The following is a 20,576-nucleotide window of genomic DNA, read 5'->3' as shown; positions in this document are numbered from 1 at the left end:
AAAGTATTTAATGTATACTGTATTTCATTAAAAAGAGAGAAAGAAAGTATTACATTGGCACATTTTAGAGGGTATTTGAGGGTATACACATTTTTCCTATTTTCTATTAAATAAAATTCCTGTTTTCAGTTAGTTTCTTAACTAATTTCAAACAAGTTACTGTGTACGTGTCCAACAGCTTCTAACATCGCTCAAAAGTAGCATTTCTCAGTGAAGATGCATTAAAAAAAAGATGTTTCCTAATGTTTATGTGCACATAAAGCATAATATTTGGACATTTTTATAAAGTGATTTAAGAGTCACATTAGCAGAAAAAGTTAAATTATTTATTTCTTATTTGCAATAAATACCAAAAATGCATTTATTTGTGTTGTTTTGATGCATGTTCGCCTTTTGAAACTGTTATAAGATTTTTCTCAAGATATCTGAGCTAATTTGTGCATTCTTCTTTTACAACCACACATGTTGTATCACACATATCAAAAATAAATGGAGATTTTATATTATACAAAAAATTAAATAAAGGCTTAAACATAACACATAAATATTCTCAAATAAATGAAAGGTTTTTGAATAGCCGATTCCTTAAAAGCTGCTTTTCCCACTCTGTTTGAAACCAGGAGCTACTTTTTTGTGTTTGCCCGTCTCTGTTTTCACTCTTTGTTTCTTGGTTACCGTGCACAGGGCCACCTGCTCAGCTCAGGTGTAATGCTACAGTGAGTGTCAGGTAGACAAGGGTGAGATCTGTCTGATTAGCTTAGTTTTTTTCTTTTTAAATGCGACCGAAGAAGATACCTTTTACCCATCAGAATAGAAAATGGCAAAAATGTCATCTGGGCCAAAGGTTCGTTCTTCGTCAGCATCTGGAAGATTAGAAACTCAGCATGTGACCAGGTATTCTGCTACTATTTCTGTTTCTAATTCTTGTTTCAAAAAGTATAAACAAACAGAAGGACATTTTTTATTTTAAATATGAAACTTAAATCCTTGAATTTGTTCACTTCTCACGTTTCACCATCGCATTCATGTGAAATGTTTGATGTTGCCATGGGGCTTTGGTATGTCGTCTATATTATGATAATTATCATAGAGTAATCCAAGAAGCAGGAAGTGTTGACATATAGAGAAACATAATCCCAACCTGAGGATTAGAATACGCTATTGGAACTAACTTTAAAGCTTATTTTAAATCCTTTTTAAGATCATAAAAGTGCTTTTAATATCCTATGAGTGAGGGTTATTTACTCATACAAGTGTTTTTCTGTTACGTATCTTTTTCTATTTGATTGGTTTGCAAATTTACAAAAGTTTCTTGATCTTTCCATGAGTCCCTTTCACACATGAATCTCTTCTAGAGTGATGTTGTTGGTGGAGTGAAGTCCCTTTATTTTTATCTTATACATATTCAAAAAAGATGCTGTGTCTAAAAAAAGCTTACTTTTTTAAAGTAAAGAGAGGCTGAGAAAAACACCAGACTTCATGCAAAACAGTGATTTTATAGAATTTTGCTCTAAAAACAGTCCTATGTGACCCAATGTTTATTTTCATTTTTTGAATTATCATACAATTTCTTCATTAGCCATTTGATGTAAGGTCACCATCCAGTCAAATACACATTTTTAAAAAAAAAATGCAATAAGAGTGCATCACATTAATTTTACATTACATACATAAACAATGCAACACACAAACAATCATCATTATATGCCATCAGTGTATCTATCAACAAATAATAAAGTGATTTGTGCAAGGACTATCACAGTAAAGTTCTATTTAGTCGGTTAAAAAAGCAGAGTAAATATTTTTAAAAGTTTATAATGTATTGGTAATAATAATATTCACTGTTTTCCCATTGTTGTCAGAATTGTAAGTGCTTTACATGAAGTGCAAAGATGAATTAGCAGAGTTGAGGTGAATTATTTGCTCAAAATAAACTGTTGCATCCTCCAGTTTCCTCACTGGACGAGCTGCTCCAGGGAAGAAGACAAAAAACCAACACGTCTCAGGCAGTAAATCAGAGAAAGCAGGGGGTTATTGTTCAGCCTCCTGTAGACAGGGGGACAGTTTGGAAGAAGAGGAGCCTCCTGATTGGCTGGTGAGAGAGCTGCTAAAACACAACAGGAGAAGACATTCTGTCACAATAGGTGACAAAACCCCAACCAGGAGGAGACTGCAGCATCACCATGTTGGTTCAGCTCAGAGTCTGAAGGTACATCTACCACCCTTATCTGATGTTTCACCTCTAAAGCCCCATCATCCTGTAGTTCATCATTTTATCCTGTAGATGTCGCTAAAGTGATACTAAACCTACCATTGAAGAGCACTTTTTCAAGCAGCTTTTTACAAATAAATATGGAAGCGCATTTCCGCCAGTAAAAAAAGAAAAAAAAACTAGGGAAAATATAATAATAATAATAATAATAATAATAATAATAATAATAATAATAATAATAATAAAAATAATAATAATAATAATAATAATAATAATAACAATAATAATAATAATAATAATAATAATAATAATAATAATAATAATAATATACAAAGAGAGCACAAGCTTTGTTAATGGTGTCATAATTATTAGATAGTATCTCGTAATAAATATGAGATAGTATCTCATAATTATGACTTAAGTTAGAAGCATTATTATTATTATTATTATTATTATTATTATTATTATTATTATTATTATTATTATTATTGTTTTCCTATTTATTTATTTATTTTTACTGGCGGGAATGAGCTTACATAGATAAGTAGTGTGCGCAAGCAAAAAATAAAGAAATAAAAGACAATTCAAATAATAGTGATGATCAATTTCCTTTGCATCCTGACAGTTCATCGGGCAGGACAATCAATCACCGAGCCAAATAAAACAAATATAACTTCTGATAAAGGTCTCACAGATTGCAATTCAATTTTTCAAGATGCCAGAAATGACTGGATAGTGTCGTCGGAGGAATCTGATGAAGACTCTGTGGGTTTCAATTGTGGATGTCAGTCACAGTTTCCAACTAAATGTGAATAGATTTGTGCCATGACAGATTAGAGCAGAGCAGGCTTGAGATTTCAAAGTTATGCATCTCTAATAAAGGGATTTGTATTTCCATCACTTTGACTGATTAAACTATTAAATTCAGGGCATAAACCATAGGGAATCCTCCCCTCCAGTGACGTAAGCCTGTGTGTAGCCCACATATTTATTATTAGTGATAGATCAAAGAGCATCACGATCCAGGGCCAGTTGCTAGGAGACCTTAGGGAGAAAATAAGGAGATGACATTATTACAGAAGGCAATGGCTTTTCAATTGGACTGCTATGAGCCTCTCAGATTGTCAGAGGGGGTATTATGAGGAGTGAATAATCCTCAAAGCTGGAGATCTAATCAAGTGTTATCATGAGACCAAAGACCTCTTCAAAACCATGGTTTGTGTTTATAGCTCTACGATAAAATTTGAGTGGACGGAAATAATTAAAGGTGTGTTGTGTAAGTTTAAGACTTTTTTCCTTTCAAAATAAGATTGATGAGAAGATATCACTTGAGAGCCTTCAGAAACTGAAACGAGAATTTGAGGTAGGCAACTGTTTGTAAAACCTCCTGAGACTCTATGTGGGATTATCTGTTTACATCTGAGTTTACAGGGTTTTTCTATTTCTGAAGGAAGTTGAAAAGGCTGGCCTGAGATCTATTGATGCAAAGAAGTTTGAAAGTATAGTGAAGAAGTGCTTGGGTTTGCATAAGACGGTAAGAAAGTGTGACATTTATTTATAAGCCAGGGGTGTCAAACTCATTTTAGTTCAGGGGCCAAATACGGACCAGTTTGATCGTAAGTGGGCCTCAGATTATATATGAGAGAGAAAAAAACAAAGCTATTTCAATATTGTTCAATTCACTTAAAAAAACATCTTAATTTTGTCACTAATTTTTGTGTAATTTAGAAGAATTTTGTGCCATCGTATGTGAGAATCTGCAAGATGTGTGGAAAGATTGAGAGTTCTTGGCACAATTTGAAATAAAAAATGACAAAGAAAACATGCACGCCCCTAAAATTATAGTGTTTCATTAAAGTTCTGAATTTGTCCATCTACAACTGATCTATTTGGTTATTTACACAATAATTCATGTTTTCTCTGTATTTTTTACTTTCTCCTGCAGGCCAAATTGGATGCTCTAAAGGGCCAGATTTGGCCCCCGGGCCTTGAGTTTGACACATTTTAAGCAACCACTCAGATTCTCTAACTTTTCCATATGAATCTCTTATTTTGTTTGGATTAGGTCAAAATGTGTTGGCATGGAGAGTATTTTGTTTGTTTGGTAATTTTGTCATTTTATTCTGCAGAGCAATGCAAATATTCAAGGATTATTTCAGAGGATCGATTATTCAGGTCAGGGAAGGATTTCATGGGTGAGATCTTCATATTTTATCACTTCACCACAATCAAATGTGATTTTTCTGCAACTCAAAGATGAAACAAAATAGCTGAGAGGAAACTTTTTGTTGAACTGTAATGAATTATGTCTTAACTCAGGGGTGTCAAACTCATTTTAGTTCCGGGGTCAAATATGGAACAATTTGACCTTAAGTTGGTCACAGATTTTAGGTGGGGAAAAAGAGCAAATTCAACATTATTGTGCCCTTGTTTGCACTTCCACGTATAAACAATATATAAATTATAAAGCATGATTATATCAGTCCATGCAGGAAATTAACTTAATTTACCCTGATTTTGGGAATTTGGGGAAATTTTGTGGAATAATTTGTCTGTTCAAAAGAGCAGAATTTTGTCTTTTAAAAGGCTTTTAAAACTCATTCAGTAAAAACACACAAAACACCATTAAAGAAAAACAAATTAAAAAAAAACCAAAACAAGATAAAGTACAGTTAAAAAATGACTGGAAATTTTAATTTAGGTGTAACACTGCTCTCCCTTTTTATATCCTCCCTATAATAAAAGATTTCTTACCCTTCCTTAGGGAGGGCTGGTGATGGTCACAATTAAGCAATAAAATAAATCAATGTATTTTATTGCAATAACAAAATATGCATTGCTGTCTCATAATGATTGCACTTCCTGTGGTGTTGACCTTTGACAGCATGTGCAGACAAGAAAAAAAAAAAAAAAATGACTGGAAAACTGAGCACTGCAAATTTTGTGGAATTTAATTGAATTCATTTGTTTGGAGTGGCAGAGATATTTACAACTAAATTAGTTGGTAATATTTCATTTTTTTCTCCATCATTTTTACTTTCTCGAGCAGGCCAAAGTTGATGCTCTAAATACCTGAGTTTGACACATCTCTTAACTCTTGGCTACACATACAACTCTTATACACCTGTGCATAATTATAATAAGAATGAACTCTTGCACAGTTTAAATATTATGACATTAACTTGAGCATTACCATTCCATTATCGTTCAGGACCAGTTCTGCACACACCTGGTGCAGGAGAACAAAGTGAGAGAGGAAGCAGCGAGACGCAACAAGCAAGTGGCCTTTACTTTACCCGCCACAATAACTGCCCTGAACAGCAGCTTTCCTATAATCAGCATCCAGCCCTGCTACGATGGCACCACGGTAACGCTGCAGGAGGACGGCTTTGTTTGCATCTGGAGCCGTGAACTTAAGCCGCAGAGGAAAAAGCACATATTTGTACGTATGCGTCTTTGATTGATAGAGAATGTTTGTGGATGCATTCAAATTAAACAGTTCTGCGTCCTATTCCTGTGCCTTAAATCCTGTTATCCTGATACATTACTATCATCCTCAAATATTAGAAAGACATTTTACCCTCTGGGTCAATCTGACCCCAGGAATATTTGCCTCCAGAGAATGGTTTTCAGAAAATTGTTGTGTCTGGCACTTTGTTTATTTGTTGAACACAAAAATCACCCCTTGACAATGAAACCTTGACCTGTTCTCTAGCGCCACCATCAGGCCAAATTTTTAAATTAGAATGAATTTATCTTCATTGGTTCTCATCCAAATCTTCACAAATTTACAGACAACATTAATGACAACAAGTGTCTGAACTCTATTGGTTGTGGTGATGATATGACCTTTACTGCAGCGCCACCATCAGATCAAACTTTCAGTTTTAGAGTTTGTGTCATCTACATCTTTTCTAACTCGGGGTGGGGTCCACATTCATAACAGAATGAACTATACTGATTGGTGTTGGTGATTCATCAAATTGACCCCTGAGGAACATCAATGCATGCAATATATGTTCAGCACATAGAAAAAAAAATCTCATAATAATTTCATGCTTAATCAATTGTAGCCATCAAATTAGGAAAAGTCATGAAATATCAAAAAATGAAGTCAACTAATATTTTTTGAATGATAAACATTGAATGGGGTGAAATTGACCCCAATGATAATATTAGGGTCTTAAGGTGCTTTTCTGTGTATTGATTTCCAATTCAAACTGCACAATAATCATGGCAAAGGTTTGTTAAGAAAAGCATGAGCACAGATTCCTTCTATAAGAGAGGGGGTGTCATGTTTTTTCTTTAAGAAACTCCAAGCTTGTCTGACGCGCCCCTGAACACTCCCCTTTCTTACAAAAGTATTTAAAATAAGTAAATTGAAAGCTACATCTGCAGAGGAGGGTGCTGTGGGCTGAACTAAGGAAGAGAACATATGAAGAGGGAGGGGCCTCGTCCCCTCGAGCAAAACAGCAGGAAAATGGCTGCTGGCAGGAGATTTAAAGATTTCTCAATAATATGTGTATCAATCTGAGAAACACTGGAGGTATGATTTTCAGGAGGGAATGATACACTAACTAATCCCCCCCCCCAGAAAAGAGTGTCTTTCTAGAAGAAATGATAATGTGTGTATGTTTACAGAATGATGGACCTGCAAACAGGAAGTCAAGGTGGGTGAGTGATTTGGTGCTGATGGCTGAGTACGACATGCTGATGATCGGCACAGGGTAAATGAGAATGAATGAATGTTTACCAGAATATTTACTGAACACATTAAAGATTGCACGTTAAAAACAGGTCATGGTGATTAATCTATATGTTTTCTTGCAGAGACAGGGAGATCCAAATGTACATGTTCCCCACTCTGGACCCTTATTGTCAGATCAATGCACTTGATACGATACCCCTAAGACTAAACTATGGGTGAGGCAGTAAGTTGGTGTTAAAATGATTTTCACACTATATTTAATGTGTTTTATGCTTTTAATCTTATAGGTACATTGGCCCTGATGAATGTTGTATTCTATACGGAGATGCAGAAGTATGTAAATCATGATTGTAACTTGATTTAAATGATAGTAAAAGTGAAAACTGTGAAGGTTTTCATTTGTTTTGTTTTTTTTTTTAGGGATGTGTGACTATCCTCCTACTGTCCACTGTTGATGAAACCCTGAGGTATGCTATATTTATCTCTTCATTGTTAATCAACTCATTTAAATAACTACATTTAATATAGCAGAGAATGTATTGGCTAATATTGCAACCAGTTTGGAACCAGCTATTACATTGACATTTTTCAGTCCTACTTTTCCTGTTAAACTATGGCCTCATCTACAGCAGAAATAGGAAACTGGCGGGCCGCGGATCACATGCGGACCACAGTCTAATTTTTTGCATCCTCCAAAACAAATTTCCCAGAAATTGTAATTCAGCAAATTCGAATGAATATGTCAGCCAACATAATACACAAAATAATTCTGGAAACACAAAACTACAGAAACAAGCACAAAATGTCAACAAAAAACAAAACCAAAAAGATTCCAAAAACACCCAGAGCGACTCATAAGACAAACAAAACAATCATTAAAATACATGAAAATAACTACAAAAACAACAACACATATACAAAATGACTCCAATGACACGCAAAGTGCCAAAAAAATGCAAATTTTGACAAAAATGACAACAAAAATGCAGAAATTGACTCCAAAGATGCCCAAATGTTCAACAAAAATTCACTAAAAGACAGAAATACACACAATGACAACAGAAACACACATACTAACTCAAAAACACACAACTGGTAATTGATGAAAGCAATTTTCAAAATAGGAGAAAATACACACTGAAAACATAAAATATTAATAAAAACATTTGATTCTAAGATTTACAAAAAGGTTTCAATATCACACAATATGATTGACAAAATCACAGATCATCAACAAAAATAAATACATAAAATAACTAAAAACCCACAAAATCACACCAAAAAACACACAAATCCTTTGCACTCTCCTGTATTTAATGCTCAGATGGTCATTATCCTAAATGAAGACATGAATGTTGTTGATAATGTGGTCTTCAGATCAGACATTTTTATGGCCCTTGGTATAATAAAATTTGCCCATCTCTGATCTTGTGTATAACAGTTAACACACCTTTCACATTGTAGATGCTGTTTTTGTTTTATACCATCACATATGTGTTGCTTCTTTATCCCACTTATCAGTTCCAGTATATATTTAGTGCACGTGTGTAAGAAAATGTTTGGAGACTCGTTCACCGTCAGGCTTGACCACATGACTTTTTTAAAAATTCAGATTATGGAACAATTCGCCAAAGATGGAAAACATGCCCAACATAACAATGGACAGCGCTGTGCTCTCTCCGAATGTGATATTTATCAGATGGAAGGTTCATCATGACTGGGTGACACAGGTGACATTTTACCTTCCTGTGTTTAAACACATTATAATGTATCTCTGCTCGTTCACAGAGTGACCTATATTATAATAAATTCAGTTTCATTATGTGGCTTTTTCAATGATGAAGTGATAATCCTGATGTTCAAATTCTTGTCTTTATATTTAGGTCAAATATTTTCACAGTTTTAAAGCTGTTGTGTCTTCTTCAAACGAAGAGGCTTCCTCTCTTGTTATAGGTAATTGTTTTTTTTTTTTTGTTTTTTTTAATTGTTTTAAAATAAATGGCATTTTAATTTCAAACCATTATTGTTTTGGGGCTACATTTTGGTTACATTTGTACTCAAAATTGGGGGCACAAAAAAAGACCTTTCATTTTTTCTATCACATGTACATCTTAACCAGTGAATCTATAACATAGCAGCTGGTGACATGTGTGATGTCATGTTTATTCACTTTGTAAATAATGGGATTAGAAACAGTGAGATTATTGGCCACATTTTGCTCACGGGTTGTATTTTTTACAACTTTTCTGGTTGTGTGAGGTGCTCATTGTGTGTTGACGAGATTGTCAGTGGGTAAATGTGGCCCTGGCGAGCTCACATGTGACGCTTATGGCCACGTGTGAATGCAATGCAACATTGGCACATGTGTGAGATCAGTTGTAGCTTGTCTACCAGTACTTACATGAGACTAAAATCTCTGAGATGAAGGTGTAGCGTCTGTGGGAAAATTCACAAGTCTGTTCCATCTTCAGTTGTCCCATGAAATGAATAACTTTGTTTTATTTTAAATGTTGCAACTCCAAAGTATCTGCATAATAAGAAAATAATACTAAATTATTATTACTAGTAAGTGTAAGTGTAAACATTCCCTTAAAATTACATCAACCTGTCCATTAGGCACAATAATAAAAAATTATGGCCTCAATAAATAACACTTGAATGTGTGAGTATGACCTTCTTAACTGTATGGTACCATAAATCAGGGGTCCCGGGACACTGGAAGGGGTTCATCAGATGCCTTCAAGAAACTAAGAATACTTATTCAACAATTTCAGTTCATTTTTTTTTTTTTTTTTAACCAATTTTCTGCAATTATACCAAAAATTGTCATATTTAAGCCTATGATTATTCCCATTTCTACCACTTCTCCATCAAATTCCAATGCCTTTTCTGGACATTTTTCTACTTTCAAGACCTTATAGTCACTTATAAACCCTTTCCCCCACTTTTCCCACCTAATTTTGCATATGTTGACCCATTATTTTTGCATATTTTACCACAATAACAATTTATCATACCCATTATTTGCCAGTTTAAATTAATTGTCCCAACTAATTGTTTCAATATTGACCCTTTTTGAACCCTTTATAACACTTTTTCTGACTGTTTTTGGCCTCTCTAACTTGCAACTTTTAACTAATTTCTGTGGTTTTTAAAATCCCATTTGACCACCTTCATCACCATTCTGGTCACTTTGAACCCATTTTATTTATGTGGTGTAGTTGTGGACCCAAATGCAGAGAGAAATGGTGGTAGAATGCAGGAGTAGCATTCTTGGAAACAGTCCATGTTTATTCCACACTCAAAAGGGTAACATGAAGAAACCAGGGAACAAAACACACAGCAGCACACAGGGAGCATCACACTCACATAAGACATTGATCCAGCAAACATTCAGTGTGCAAGCACTCAGCTAAATAGTGGCGTAGGCCTGACTGGGAATGGGCCACACCTGGGGGGAAACATGAGGAAGCTAATCAGTCACAAACCAAGCACAGACATCACTGGAGGGTGGATGGAACCACAAGCAGGAATACCTGAAACACAAATACAAGAGTTAAACACAGGAGGCCAGACTCAAACAGAATAAAAAAAGACAGAATAACTGAAAGAGGAGCGCAAGAGTTAAACAACAACAAAACTAAACAGAACCTGACAACGTGGTTATCACAAATTCATAGAACAATGGATCATTTTATGGGTGGGCCTCAAAAAGTTCTGCTCTTTATTCATCCTTATAGATGACCCTGTCTCCACATGACTGTTCTTCAATGTTCATGACTGTGTTCAACCACCTTCCAGTAGAGTGGGGGTTGAGGGCTGTAGAAGTTTAGAACCACTACTATAAATAAACTGGGTGTTGACCATTAGGTTTGCTGTGCTGTTTGCCATCATATGCTCACAGTCACCAATCAGCTCATGTGTATGTGTGTTCACCCTTTTTCTAATGTGCCCCTTGGAAAAAAAGGATAAAGTTTCTTGCTCTCCTCCTATAAAGCTTTGATCATCTAATACATTGGTGTCGTCTCTGCCCTGTGCTCCTAAGGCTGTGCACTGCCTACCACTGATGCCCAGCAGCAGCTGAATGAGATCAGAGAGGCCTGCTATGAAGGCAAAATCAAAAAGCTCCAACTGAGCTGGACTCCAAAGGTCCGACCAGACCAAACTGTCTTCAGCGTCTACAAAGGTGTCAAGACCTTCGACCTTTGTCCAAAGCGCAGCATTCTGCTCACTGGAGGTGTAGATAAGCTCATTCGTCTGTGGAACCCATATTATTCCAGGTAAGGCATCTGACCCCATGGATATTTGCCTCCAGAAAATGATTTTCAGAAAATTGTTGACCAAGTTTTTGTGTCAGACACTTTGTTTATTTGTTGAATACATAAATAACCCCTTGATAATGAAACCATGACCTGTTCTATAGCACCACCATCAGGCCAAACTTTTAAATTAGAATTAATTTGTCTTTCAAATCATCTCAAAGTCATTGACATTAATGACCGCAAGAGTATGAGCCCTATTGGTTAATGTATCACAAAAATCTTTAAAACAAATCTTTTCTAATTTGGGATGCACATTCATGACAGAATGAACCATATTGATTGATGTTGGTTACCCATCTTTCCTCTTACAAACACATTTATTTACTACTTAAGATGAGAATGCGTCAAAATCAGGGTCCTCCTCAACACAATCCTCTGTCTCAGACACATTTTCCTTAATGTCACTTTTACTGTGAAAGAGCTGTTCCAAAATTTCATTGACAGTAAACCTTATCCTAGAGGACATTTTCAAGAGAGAAAGTAGGCGTGCAGATCGCAATTCACACAGAGCACAATAAGGAATGATTTGGATAAAGGACTAAAACAGCTTGGGGTCAAATGGACCCCAGAGGAACACCAATGCATGCAGTATATGTCCAGCACATTGTAAAAATATAATCATGATAATTCTATGCTTAATCAATTGTACCCATCACATTGGGAAAAGTCATGAATTATGAAGCAAAAAAGGAGGGTTACATGTTTTTTGATTTATCAAAGCTGAGCCACTTTTGCTCCCTTAGTAATATTTCTCTTTTTCAGGAAGTCGACGGGTATTTTGAAAGGTCACAGTGCTTCCATCAGCTTCCTTTGCATCTCTCCAGAGGGCAATCACGTCTTCTCCGTCTCTATAGACCAAACAGCCAAAGTAATTTATCAGTATGGACAAAGTAATGACGATATATATTGAAACAATGCCTTACAGCCAGTATTTGTGTCACTTTACAGACCTTAATGCATATATGTGAATGTATTTATCTTTTCTCTTTGCGCTACTTGTTATTATTCACCTCCACATGTTCTTTCATTTGCTCTTTTTAATTGACAAAGATCTGTAATGAAATTTTAGCCTCAGGAGGAGATTTTCAACTGTGGGGTTTTCCTTAATTAAGGTCACTGTTGGTAACATGGCTGACGGTGAGTCCCGAAGCCACAACAGTGACGAACCACTGCTCGAAAGTAGGCTACACTCTTGGCAGGTTGCCAGTCCATTACATTGCATAGTGTATAGTGAAAGATAAAACCAGGGTATTGTGAACCTTACCTGACATACATATTTATGCATACCTATGGAAATATAAGCACCAGACCAGAGACAAAGCCACAAATTGTCAGGCAGGTGGCTATTTGTGCCCATTACCCTAGAACTGGATTGAAACTGGTACCTTTTTTTGTTTTTTGCAGTATCTAATATTTCTTATTTGGATTCCTAATTTGTTTAACCTGCAATGCAATATGTCTTTGCCCTGTTCTAAACCAAACGTGTTAATAACCAGAGGTGTGGACTTGGGTTACACGACTTGGTTATTCTCGTGTTGCAAACAAACTTGAATAGGTGCATATCGCCAGCTACTGTACATGTTTTATTTAATTACTTTTCCTTTGACGCCAAACGGGACTTTGATTGACAGGTTCCACCTTTAAACAAACTGACAATCAGAAAGCAGCTGAAAACGTCAAACGTCAAGCTCGGTTGAGACATGTGCACACTAAAATGATTCCAAGAGTGATATCCTTTGGATTTAAAGATTATACCATGAATAATAATTGACTATAAAAACATATACCAATACCTTCCCAGTATGATTATTGTTTGTTTGGTTACCAGAGGAGCTGTGAAAAATGTTAAAATCTAAAAAGATGCCGGATTGATTTGTTTATAAAAGCAAATGTCAGATTATCATTATTCTTTGACAAATAGTCAATATATCAGTTGAAAAACCTTGCTCTGTAAAATGGCACTGGCTGTGGTACATTATGTATTCATGAATTGTAAATTAAAGTTGACTTGGACTTGACTGTCTTGACTCGAGACTTTAGTGACAAGACTTGATTTTTAAGACTTGAGAAACAGTGACTTGTTCACACCTTTTTGAACAACTTACAAATGTTTGCACTTTATCTTCACTTTCAATCAGTTTTCCAGAATGAAGAATGTATAGCTACACCCAACAGTCATATTTTAACTGAATTGAAATGGTCAAAATCAAAGTTTGGTCTACATATTGTTGGTAATTCATGCCATAATCCACGTCCTTTGATTCTTAAGTTCTCTCAAAGTAAAACTTTATCTTCATTAGATTTTTAAAAGTTTGAGAGAAGGCCAGACATGCTGACGCAGTGATATAAACCCACTTTCCTAAATTAGACTCTATTGATTGGCCTGCTCCTATTTCAGATCTGGCACATCGAGGAACAGTCATGCTTGTTTACGGTCGACCTAAAAGAGAATGGGATTCACGGAGACGTATCTGCATGCTCCTTTTCCTCTTCCTGGAAATCGCTGTACGTTGCAGCAGACAGTATGGCTGTTCTGTCCATGAAGACAAGGTTAAACATCTTGTATTTGAGCTTCATTCCTTTAATTTGTTTGTGAGAATAATTGTGGCTAGACAATATTAATCACAATTTGATTGTTTGAAGCATCTTTCTCCCTCTGTTAGTCCTCAGCTACCCAGTCGTTTGGCTGTTTCTCATGATGACCCTGTAACATGCTGTGGTTTCAGTGACGAGCTTCGACAAGTCGTCAGTTACGCAGAAGGATCTGTGAGTTAACCTCCTAAACCAGGGGTGTCAAACTCGTTTTAGTTTAGCGGCCAAATATGGACCAGTTTGATCAGAATTGGTATCACAGATTTTAGGTGGGGGAAAATTTTAGAATCAATTGTGCCGTAGTTTTTAATATCAGTCCCTGACAGATCTTCAAAAATTCTTGATTTTCTAAACAATTTTTGTGTAATTTAGAGGAATTTTGTGGAATTGTTTGTGAGAAATTGCAAGATTTGTGGAAAAATTTGAAGAAAAAGAAAAAAATTTAAAGTTCTTTCTACAATTTGCATTTAAAAATGACTGCATTCGTGTGATATAAACAAAGGAACACTGCAAGCCCATAAAAATATAGCGTAGTTTCATTAAATTGGTAAATTTTAGATATCTACACCTGGATTATTTGGTAATTTACACAATAATTGATGTTTTCTCTGTAATTTTTACTGTGTCCTGAGGGCCAAATTGAATGTTGTAAAGGGCCGGATTTGGCCCCCAGGCCTTGAGTTTGACACGTGTCCTAAACAATTCCACTTTGGATGCATTAAATCTTTCTGAAGGTGGTGAAAGTCTGGGATTTTGACAGCGGGCGTCAAGTTTTTGAATTTGGCGGTAAAGATTTAGCTGGCACCACATGCTTGACCTTTGACCCTAAAGGAAGAAGGTAAGCAATCAATCTTCATGTTAGAAGAATCACAAGAAGCACTTCATTTTGTACTTTATTGAACTTACAGACTCATCACTGGTGGGAAAGATGGATGCTTAAAGATCTGGAACTTTAACACCGGCTTGTGCTTAAAAACACTGAAAAAGGACACAAAATGTAAAGTTACTCTCACAGCAAAACATTGTTTAGAGAAATTATTTTAAATGAGTTTTTATCTCTCTCAGATAGTGAAATCGTGTGTGACTGCATCTTTGTCAAAGTGAGGAGGAATTTGTGAGTAAAAACATGATTATCCAAGGTTTTCTCTTTTAAAGAAATGGTTGACATCCACACTGAATCTTTGCTATCTCTGTTTAAAGTTACATAATATCTGTGGGGACTGACCGGAGGATCAACATTCACTTGGTGAGGGCATGAAAACAAAGTCAGAATGATAATTAAAAATTTTTCCAGTTATCCATATTTATTCATGTTAATAAAAAATACATGAACTTTAATTTCTGATGCACTTTTATTAACAGCTTAACTGGTTTCTACAATGAATAAATATGAAATAAACGGTGAAAACTTGACTAATTCTGAGTAATTTCAATAAAAAAAATTTGAGTGACAGTACTTTAGATTTGTTATGATGATTTTTGGTTTTTGTTGCAAATTAAAACCTGACTTCTAGTAATGAGATGTCCCGTTTGCTACATTTGTGTAGGACTTACCTGAAGAACTTCACCACTATCAGAAGCCGGAGCCTCCATGGAAGGACGATTTGGTAAATTTGTAAAGAAAACTAGGGCAACTCCAGCTTTCAGACAGCTTTAAGTTCAGTAAAGTACGGAAGCATATACAGTATGTACTAAGAAATATAGCTATAAAGCAGTTGGAAGTGAAGAAGCAGAATATGGAAGCATATACTGTATGTGCCATAATTAAATGTAATTTTATTTATGAGTTTAAAAATGCAGCTATAGTCTGAAAATGAAAAAAACATTTCTGTTAATCCATTTTACATTTCATTATTACACATATATGCTCCCATAGCAGAAGTGATTGATCACAGGATAATTCACTTGCGTCACAAGCATCAAATATTTACATTATTACAGTTAAAAGCAGATTTCACACAAGGGATAAAACCGTTATGCATGAGGTTGGGTAGCCATTCTTCCTGGGGTCTACATCACAAACTATATACAGTATGCATGACAGTTCTGAAGCACAACAAACAGATTAAATGAGATGTACAAACAACTTTCACACAGAAAAGAAAACGTAACCAAAATAAAACACATTAACCAAAGCATACACAACTCATAACATTAACTGTAATAAGTACACAACATAGAATTGCAAAAATTAAAGTAAACTAACAATTGATAATAAGAAAATAAATCTCGACCTGTAAGCAAAATATTCAGCATAAGTTTATGTCATACATTACATATTAAGATCCAATTAATTATACAATATAATGTTTTTTTTACTTATATAATAATTATTATTCTTGAGTAAATATGAATAGTCTAACTCTTACAGAAAAATCTATGATATACACGCATCCGTCCTCAGTGCCGTTTCTGGCTATAGGCGAAATAAGCAGTTGTAAAGGGCCGCATGAGCCACTATGGGGCCCCAAAGCTGAGTTCTCTGCCTCATCTGAGGGGAATAAATGTACCTATCTTTATCCCCGATTTACCTAAAAATAAATGTAGGTTGTAGGAATAAAATAAACAGCTTTCATAAGCTGAGGAGGCATAATTAAGTCAAAATGGTGGGACTCCACAGTCACGCAGTGTGTGGTTTCAGCCGCTGGGTGTTATGGGAATACATGTCATTCAGCAGATTATTAAGAATTTCTAAGGAGACATTTAAACTGAGGGCCCCCCAAACAGCATCTTGCATAGAGCCCCCATCTCAGAATAGCTTGACAGATCAGTCTTTTGTCTCAGCCTCGTGAGCACATGTTTCCTAATTAGAAATATTTCAGTTGTCAGAGTCAGTCTGTGACTCTGACACCAGAAATCAAACAGAAGGTAAAGTGTTTGAAGACTGAGAATATTATAATCCTTTACCCAAGATTATGAAAAACAACAACAACTGGCCCAATGATATTGTGATGGACGATTAGTAGTTTTATTATATTATAATCTGAATTCTTGATATGATTATGACTTCTTTTCAGAAAAACGGCCATCACGGTGACATCCTTAGTGTGGCACACTGTCCACCATCACTTCTAGCTACTGGGACCTGTAATGGAGAGATTATTGTGTGGAACATGGTTTCTGGACTGGTACACTGTCGTTTTGGCAGCACTCTGTCAGCTGAACATCAGAACGTTGAAGGTAAACGTAAAGTAGGTCATACGGTGATTGAGATACAGGTTCTGTTTGATGATGGAAACACTCGTCTTGCCTTCATAGACCTGGATGTCAGTGTTCCCAGTGTGTTATTCCTGAAGAATTCCAGCTTGTGTCAGTTTCCCTCAAACACAGTTCTACTGTCATCTGGGGCTAAAGGTCAGTGCTCTTAGACTGGATATTTAAAGATCATCATTGTACTTGCCAAACTTCCCAAGAGTACTTAACTGTATTTTTTTCCCCTTTTCAAAGGTTGTATAAATCTCTGGAGTGTCCTTGATGGAGGAAAGTTTGTGAGCAGCTTTAGGGCTGTAAGATTTTTATTTATTTATTAATAAAAAAAAATGAAAAATGAAATAAACAATTTGCTTTTTCCCTCTACAATTTAACTACAAAAAAGTTAAATGAAGAAAAAAGGGGGGGAAACAGTTTTTACCCTGGTAATACAATGTTTAGTATTTGAATTATAGATTGTAAATATTATCTGCCGATTTTATCCAAAACAATGTAATACAAGTTGACATCGATATCGGCTTTATTTATTTTTTTGAACCAATATTGAGAAAACCGATATGTCAATTGTAATTGATTGTTTGAGAATACATTTTCAGAACAAATATGGCTTTTTCTCCATTACTGAAGTTGAATAATTGTTCTTAGTTTGCATTTTCAGAATGTTTTTATTCTGTTATTTCCATGATGATATGTGACCTAAAAGGTGCGGTAGGGGTGGGTGGGGTGGGGGGGGGGGGGTCTGTAAATATATCATATTGTTTAATATCGTAAAATTAGAACTTTAGTATTGGACAATATCAGCATATCAAATAACAGCAAAAAGGTAATATCAAAAATCCCTAATTTAAATATACATCTTTAGTCATTAGGCTAAATTTTAAATGGATGTGTTTTTGAATTTTGAAGCCTTCAGCGGAGCTTTGGTAACATTTTCATTACTTTTCAGTCAAAAGAGCAACAGAAGGTTGTCAAACTGGCCAAAGCCAACAGTGACGCACTGCTTTACGTTGGTGACCAAATTGGTTACATTTATGTCTACAGCACAGAGACCTTTGCCTTCGAACACAAAATGCCAAGAGGTACAGTATATATCCACCTATGGTATGTTTGTCAATTTTTTACCTCAGTCCTATGACGGTAAAACATAACAACTATCAGAACAAATGTAAAGCTTTGTTTTTGTTTTCATGCTTCCAGCTGCTAAAATGTGGCGCGCACACACCGGCAGAATAACTGGGTAAATAAATGCCTCACATTCACTGTGTGATTGGCCATTTAAGATAGCCGATTAGTCAGCTACATGTTTATTTCTGCTGTAATTATATCCCAGGACTCCCAAATTAATGTATGCCTTTTTGTGGTTTAGTCTACACATTATTGACAGTGATCAAGTGGTTCTCACCTCATCCACTGACTGCACAGTGCGACTTTGGAGCGCACGGGGCCAATTCATAGGTGCGTGTTGTTTTGCATACGTCACTCCTCTTTTTTTTATACATATCTTTGGAGTTTGTTTAAATGAGATTAATGCTAATTTATTCTGAGTGGCTGACATGGGCAAATAGAGTCAGGTTCAACTTTCGCCCACACCTCTTCACACTGCCAAATTGATTATTTTTGAGAAGAGAAAAGCTAGTAAACTCCAATTCTGCCTGACATCCAGTGTGTGTTGTAGCAGCAGCAATACAAAGTCATTTTCAAATGGGAATATAAATGTAGAATAGCAATCATTATTCAAGCATAGATTTTTGATACTGGGAGAATGTCAATTGTAAAAATATAATAGATTCAGTTTCGTCTGGGAATGCAGGATGTTTACTGCACAGAAGGGTCTTGTTCAAGGAAAAAATGTTTTCCATGAATGCAGACGTTATATTCTCATGCCCTTTAGACCATATGTGTCAAACTCATTTTAGTTCAGGGGCCAAATACTGACGAGTTTGGTCTTAAGTCGGCCACAGATTTTACATGTAAAAAAGAACAAATTCAACATTAATGTGCCCTGTTTTGCACTACCACATATACATGATAAAGTATGTGAGTATATCAATCCCTGAAGGATCTGCACTTACATTTCCCTAAATTTGGGGAATTTAAGGAAATTTTGTGGAATAATTTGTGGAAAATTTTGCCAGATTTTAGAAAAATTGAGAGTTCTTTCAACAATTTGAGATTAATAATGACTGCCGTCATGTGATATAAGAACTGGAAAACTGAGCTCTGCAAATATTGTGGATTTTGATTGAATTTTTGTATTTGGAGGGGCTGAGATATCTCCAACTGAATTAGTTGGTCATTTACAAAATGTTTAGTGTGCTTTCAGTAATTTTTAGCAGGCTGAATTTAATGCTTTAAAGCAGACATAGGCAACTGGAGGCCTGGGGGCCACATGCAGCACAACAAAATTGTAATTCATGATCTTGGAAGTTATATGAAAAACAACATAACACACAAAACTGCAGAAAAACAGAAAACAACAGTAAAATGCACAAAATGTCAAGAAAAGTACACAAAATGATAAGAAAGACACACTAAACAACCACTTAAACACAACAAAATTACATGAAAAACACAAAAATATAACAAAAACACAAAAAGACAAAAATATAACAAACAAAAAGGCAACAGAAAATTGCCATATTGACAAGAAAATTGACAAAACGAACTAAAAAAACACCAAGAAAACCAACACAAAAGGACTAGAATGTGTATTAATGCTCTGATTGGTCATTGTTCTACATGCTAACATGATTGTTGATAATGTGGCCCACGGATCAGACAATCACATTTTTGTTGGCCCCGCTGTGATAGACGTTGCCCATCTCTGCTCTAAAGGGCCGGATTTGGCCCCCGGACCTTGAGTTTGACACACATGCCCTACAGTTTTGACAATGACACACTAGCTCAACATCACACTGTGCAATCTGATCAAATTCACAAATCCAGAATGTTTCACTGCCCCCACAGGGACCTTTGGGCAGCCTGAAATTTGGAGCGTTGACATCCCCTCGTCTTGGATTCATCCTGATGTACCTTTCAGGGTTTTGATTGATCCACGGAGTTTTCCAGATGAGAAAATGTTGAGTAGAAAGTCACATCTCTCCAAAGCCACGAGTTAAAATGAAAAAAAGATGATTGACTGAGGAGAGACGTCCCTCTTCTGCTCTCTTCTCTCTCTTGGAATGTGAACTGAACTTCCATCAGTGACTCAAACATTGAAAAAGATGAAACAATACATTTTACCTCATGACCTGTTGAACTGCTGTGAAACTCTTTTTAACGTCACAGACTGCTTTTCCGATGCGATTCACGTGTTGAGGTTATTTTTTGTGTGAGGGTTCATTTGCATTTGAAACTTTCAGGCATGCCAACAAGCTATCGAGGTACTGCGCTCTCAGGAGGACCAAGATATTGTTAAACAACCAAAACGCCAGTGAACCACTTGACCTCCACCTCTGGGGTGCTCCTATTGATCCATGCGTTGAGTACTGGAGTCAACTGAACAGAAGGAAACTATTGATCCAAAATAGAA

General features: G+C 35.8%; 1 protein-coding gene across 1 annotated transcript; it reads left to right on the top strand.

Annotated features, from left to right (window-relative positions):
• Positions 1-826: 826 nt before the first annotated feature.
• Positions 827-20,163, top strand: wdr95 (WD40 repeat domain 95). The gene is made up of 28 exons (XM_028464979.1): positions 827-894; positions 1,951-2,209; positions 3,522-3,575; positions 3,663-3,746; positions 4,342-4,407; positions 5,424-5,654; positions 6,854-6,939; positions 7,043-7,135; positions 7,208-7,253; positions 7,341-7,387; positions 8,533-8,650; positions 8,804-8,873; positions 10,966-11,200; positions 12,005-12,110; positions 13,641-13,792; positions 13,906-14,008; positions 14,569-14,672; positions 14,743-14,836; positions 14,884-14,948; positions 15,035-15,080; positions 15,382-15,441; positions 16,852-17,020; positions 17,093-17,188; positions 17,282-17,340; positions 17,991-18,123; positions 18,242-18,281; positions 18,411-18,499; positions 20,012-20,163. The coding sequence occupies exons 1-28, from the start codon at positions 827-829 to the stop codon at positions 20,161-20,163; spliced, it is 2,925 nt and encodes a 974-aa protein (XP_028320780.1).
• The last annotated feature ends 413 nt before the right edge of the window (positions 20,164-20,576 follow it).

The sequence above is a fragment of the Gouania willdenowi genome, chromosome 13 (genome assembly GCF_900634775.1).
Source record: "Gouania willdenowi chromosome 13, fGouWil2.1, whole genome shotgun sequence".
NCBI lineage: Eukaryota > Metazoa > Chordata > Actinopteri > Blenniiformes > Gobiesocidae > Gouania > Gouania willdenowi.
This window is presented reverse-complemented; position numbering and strand designations above follow the sequence as displayed.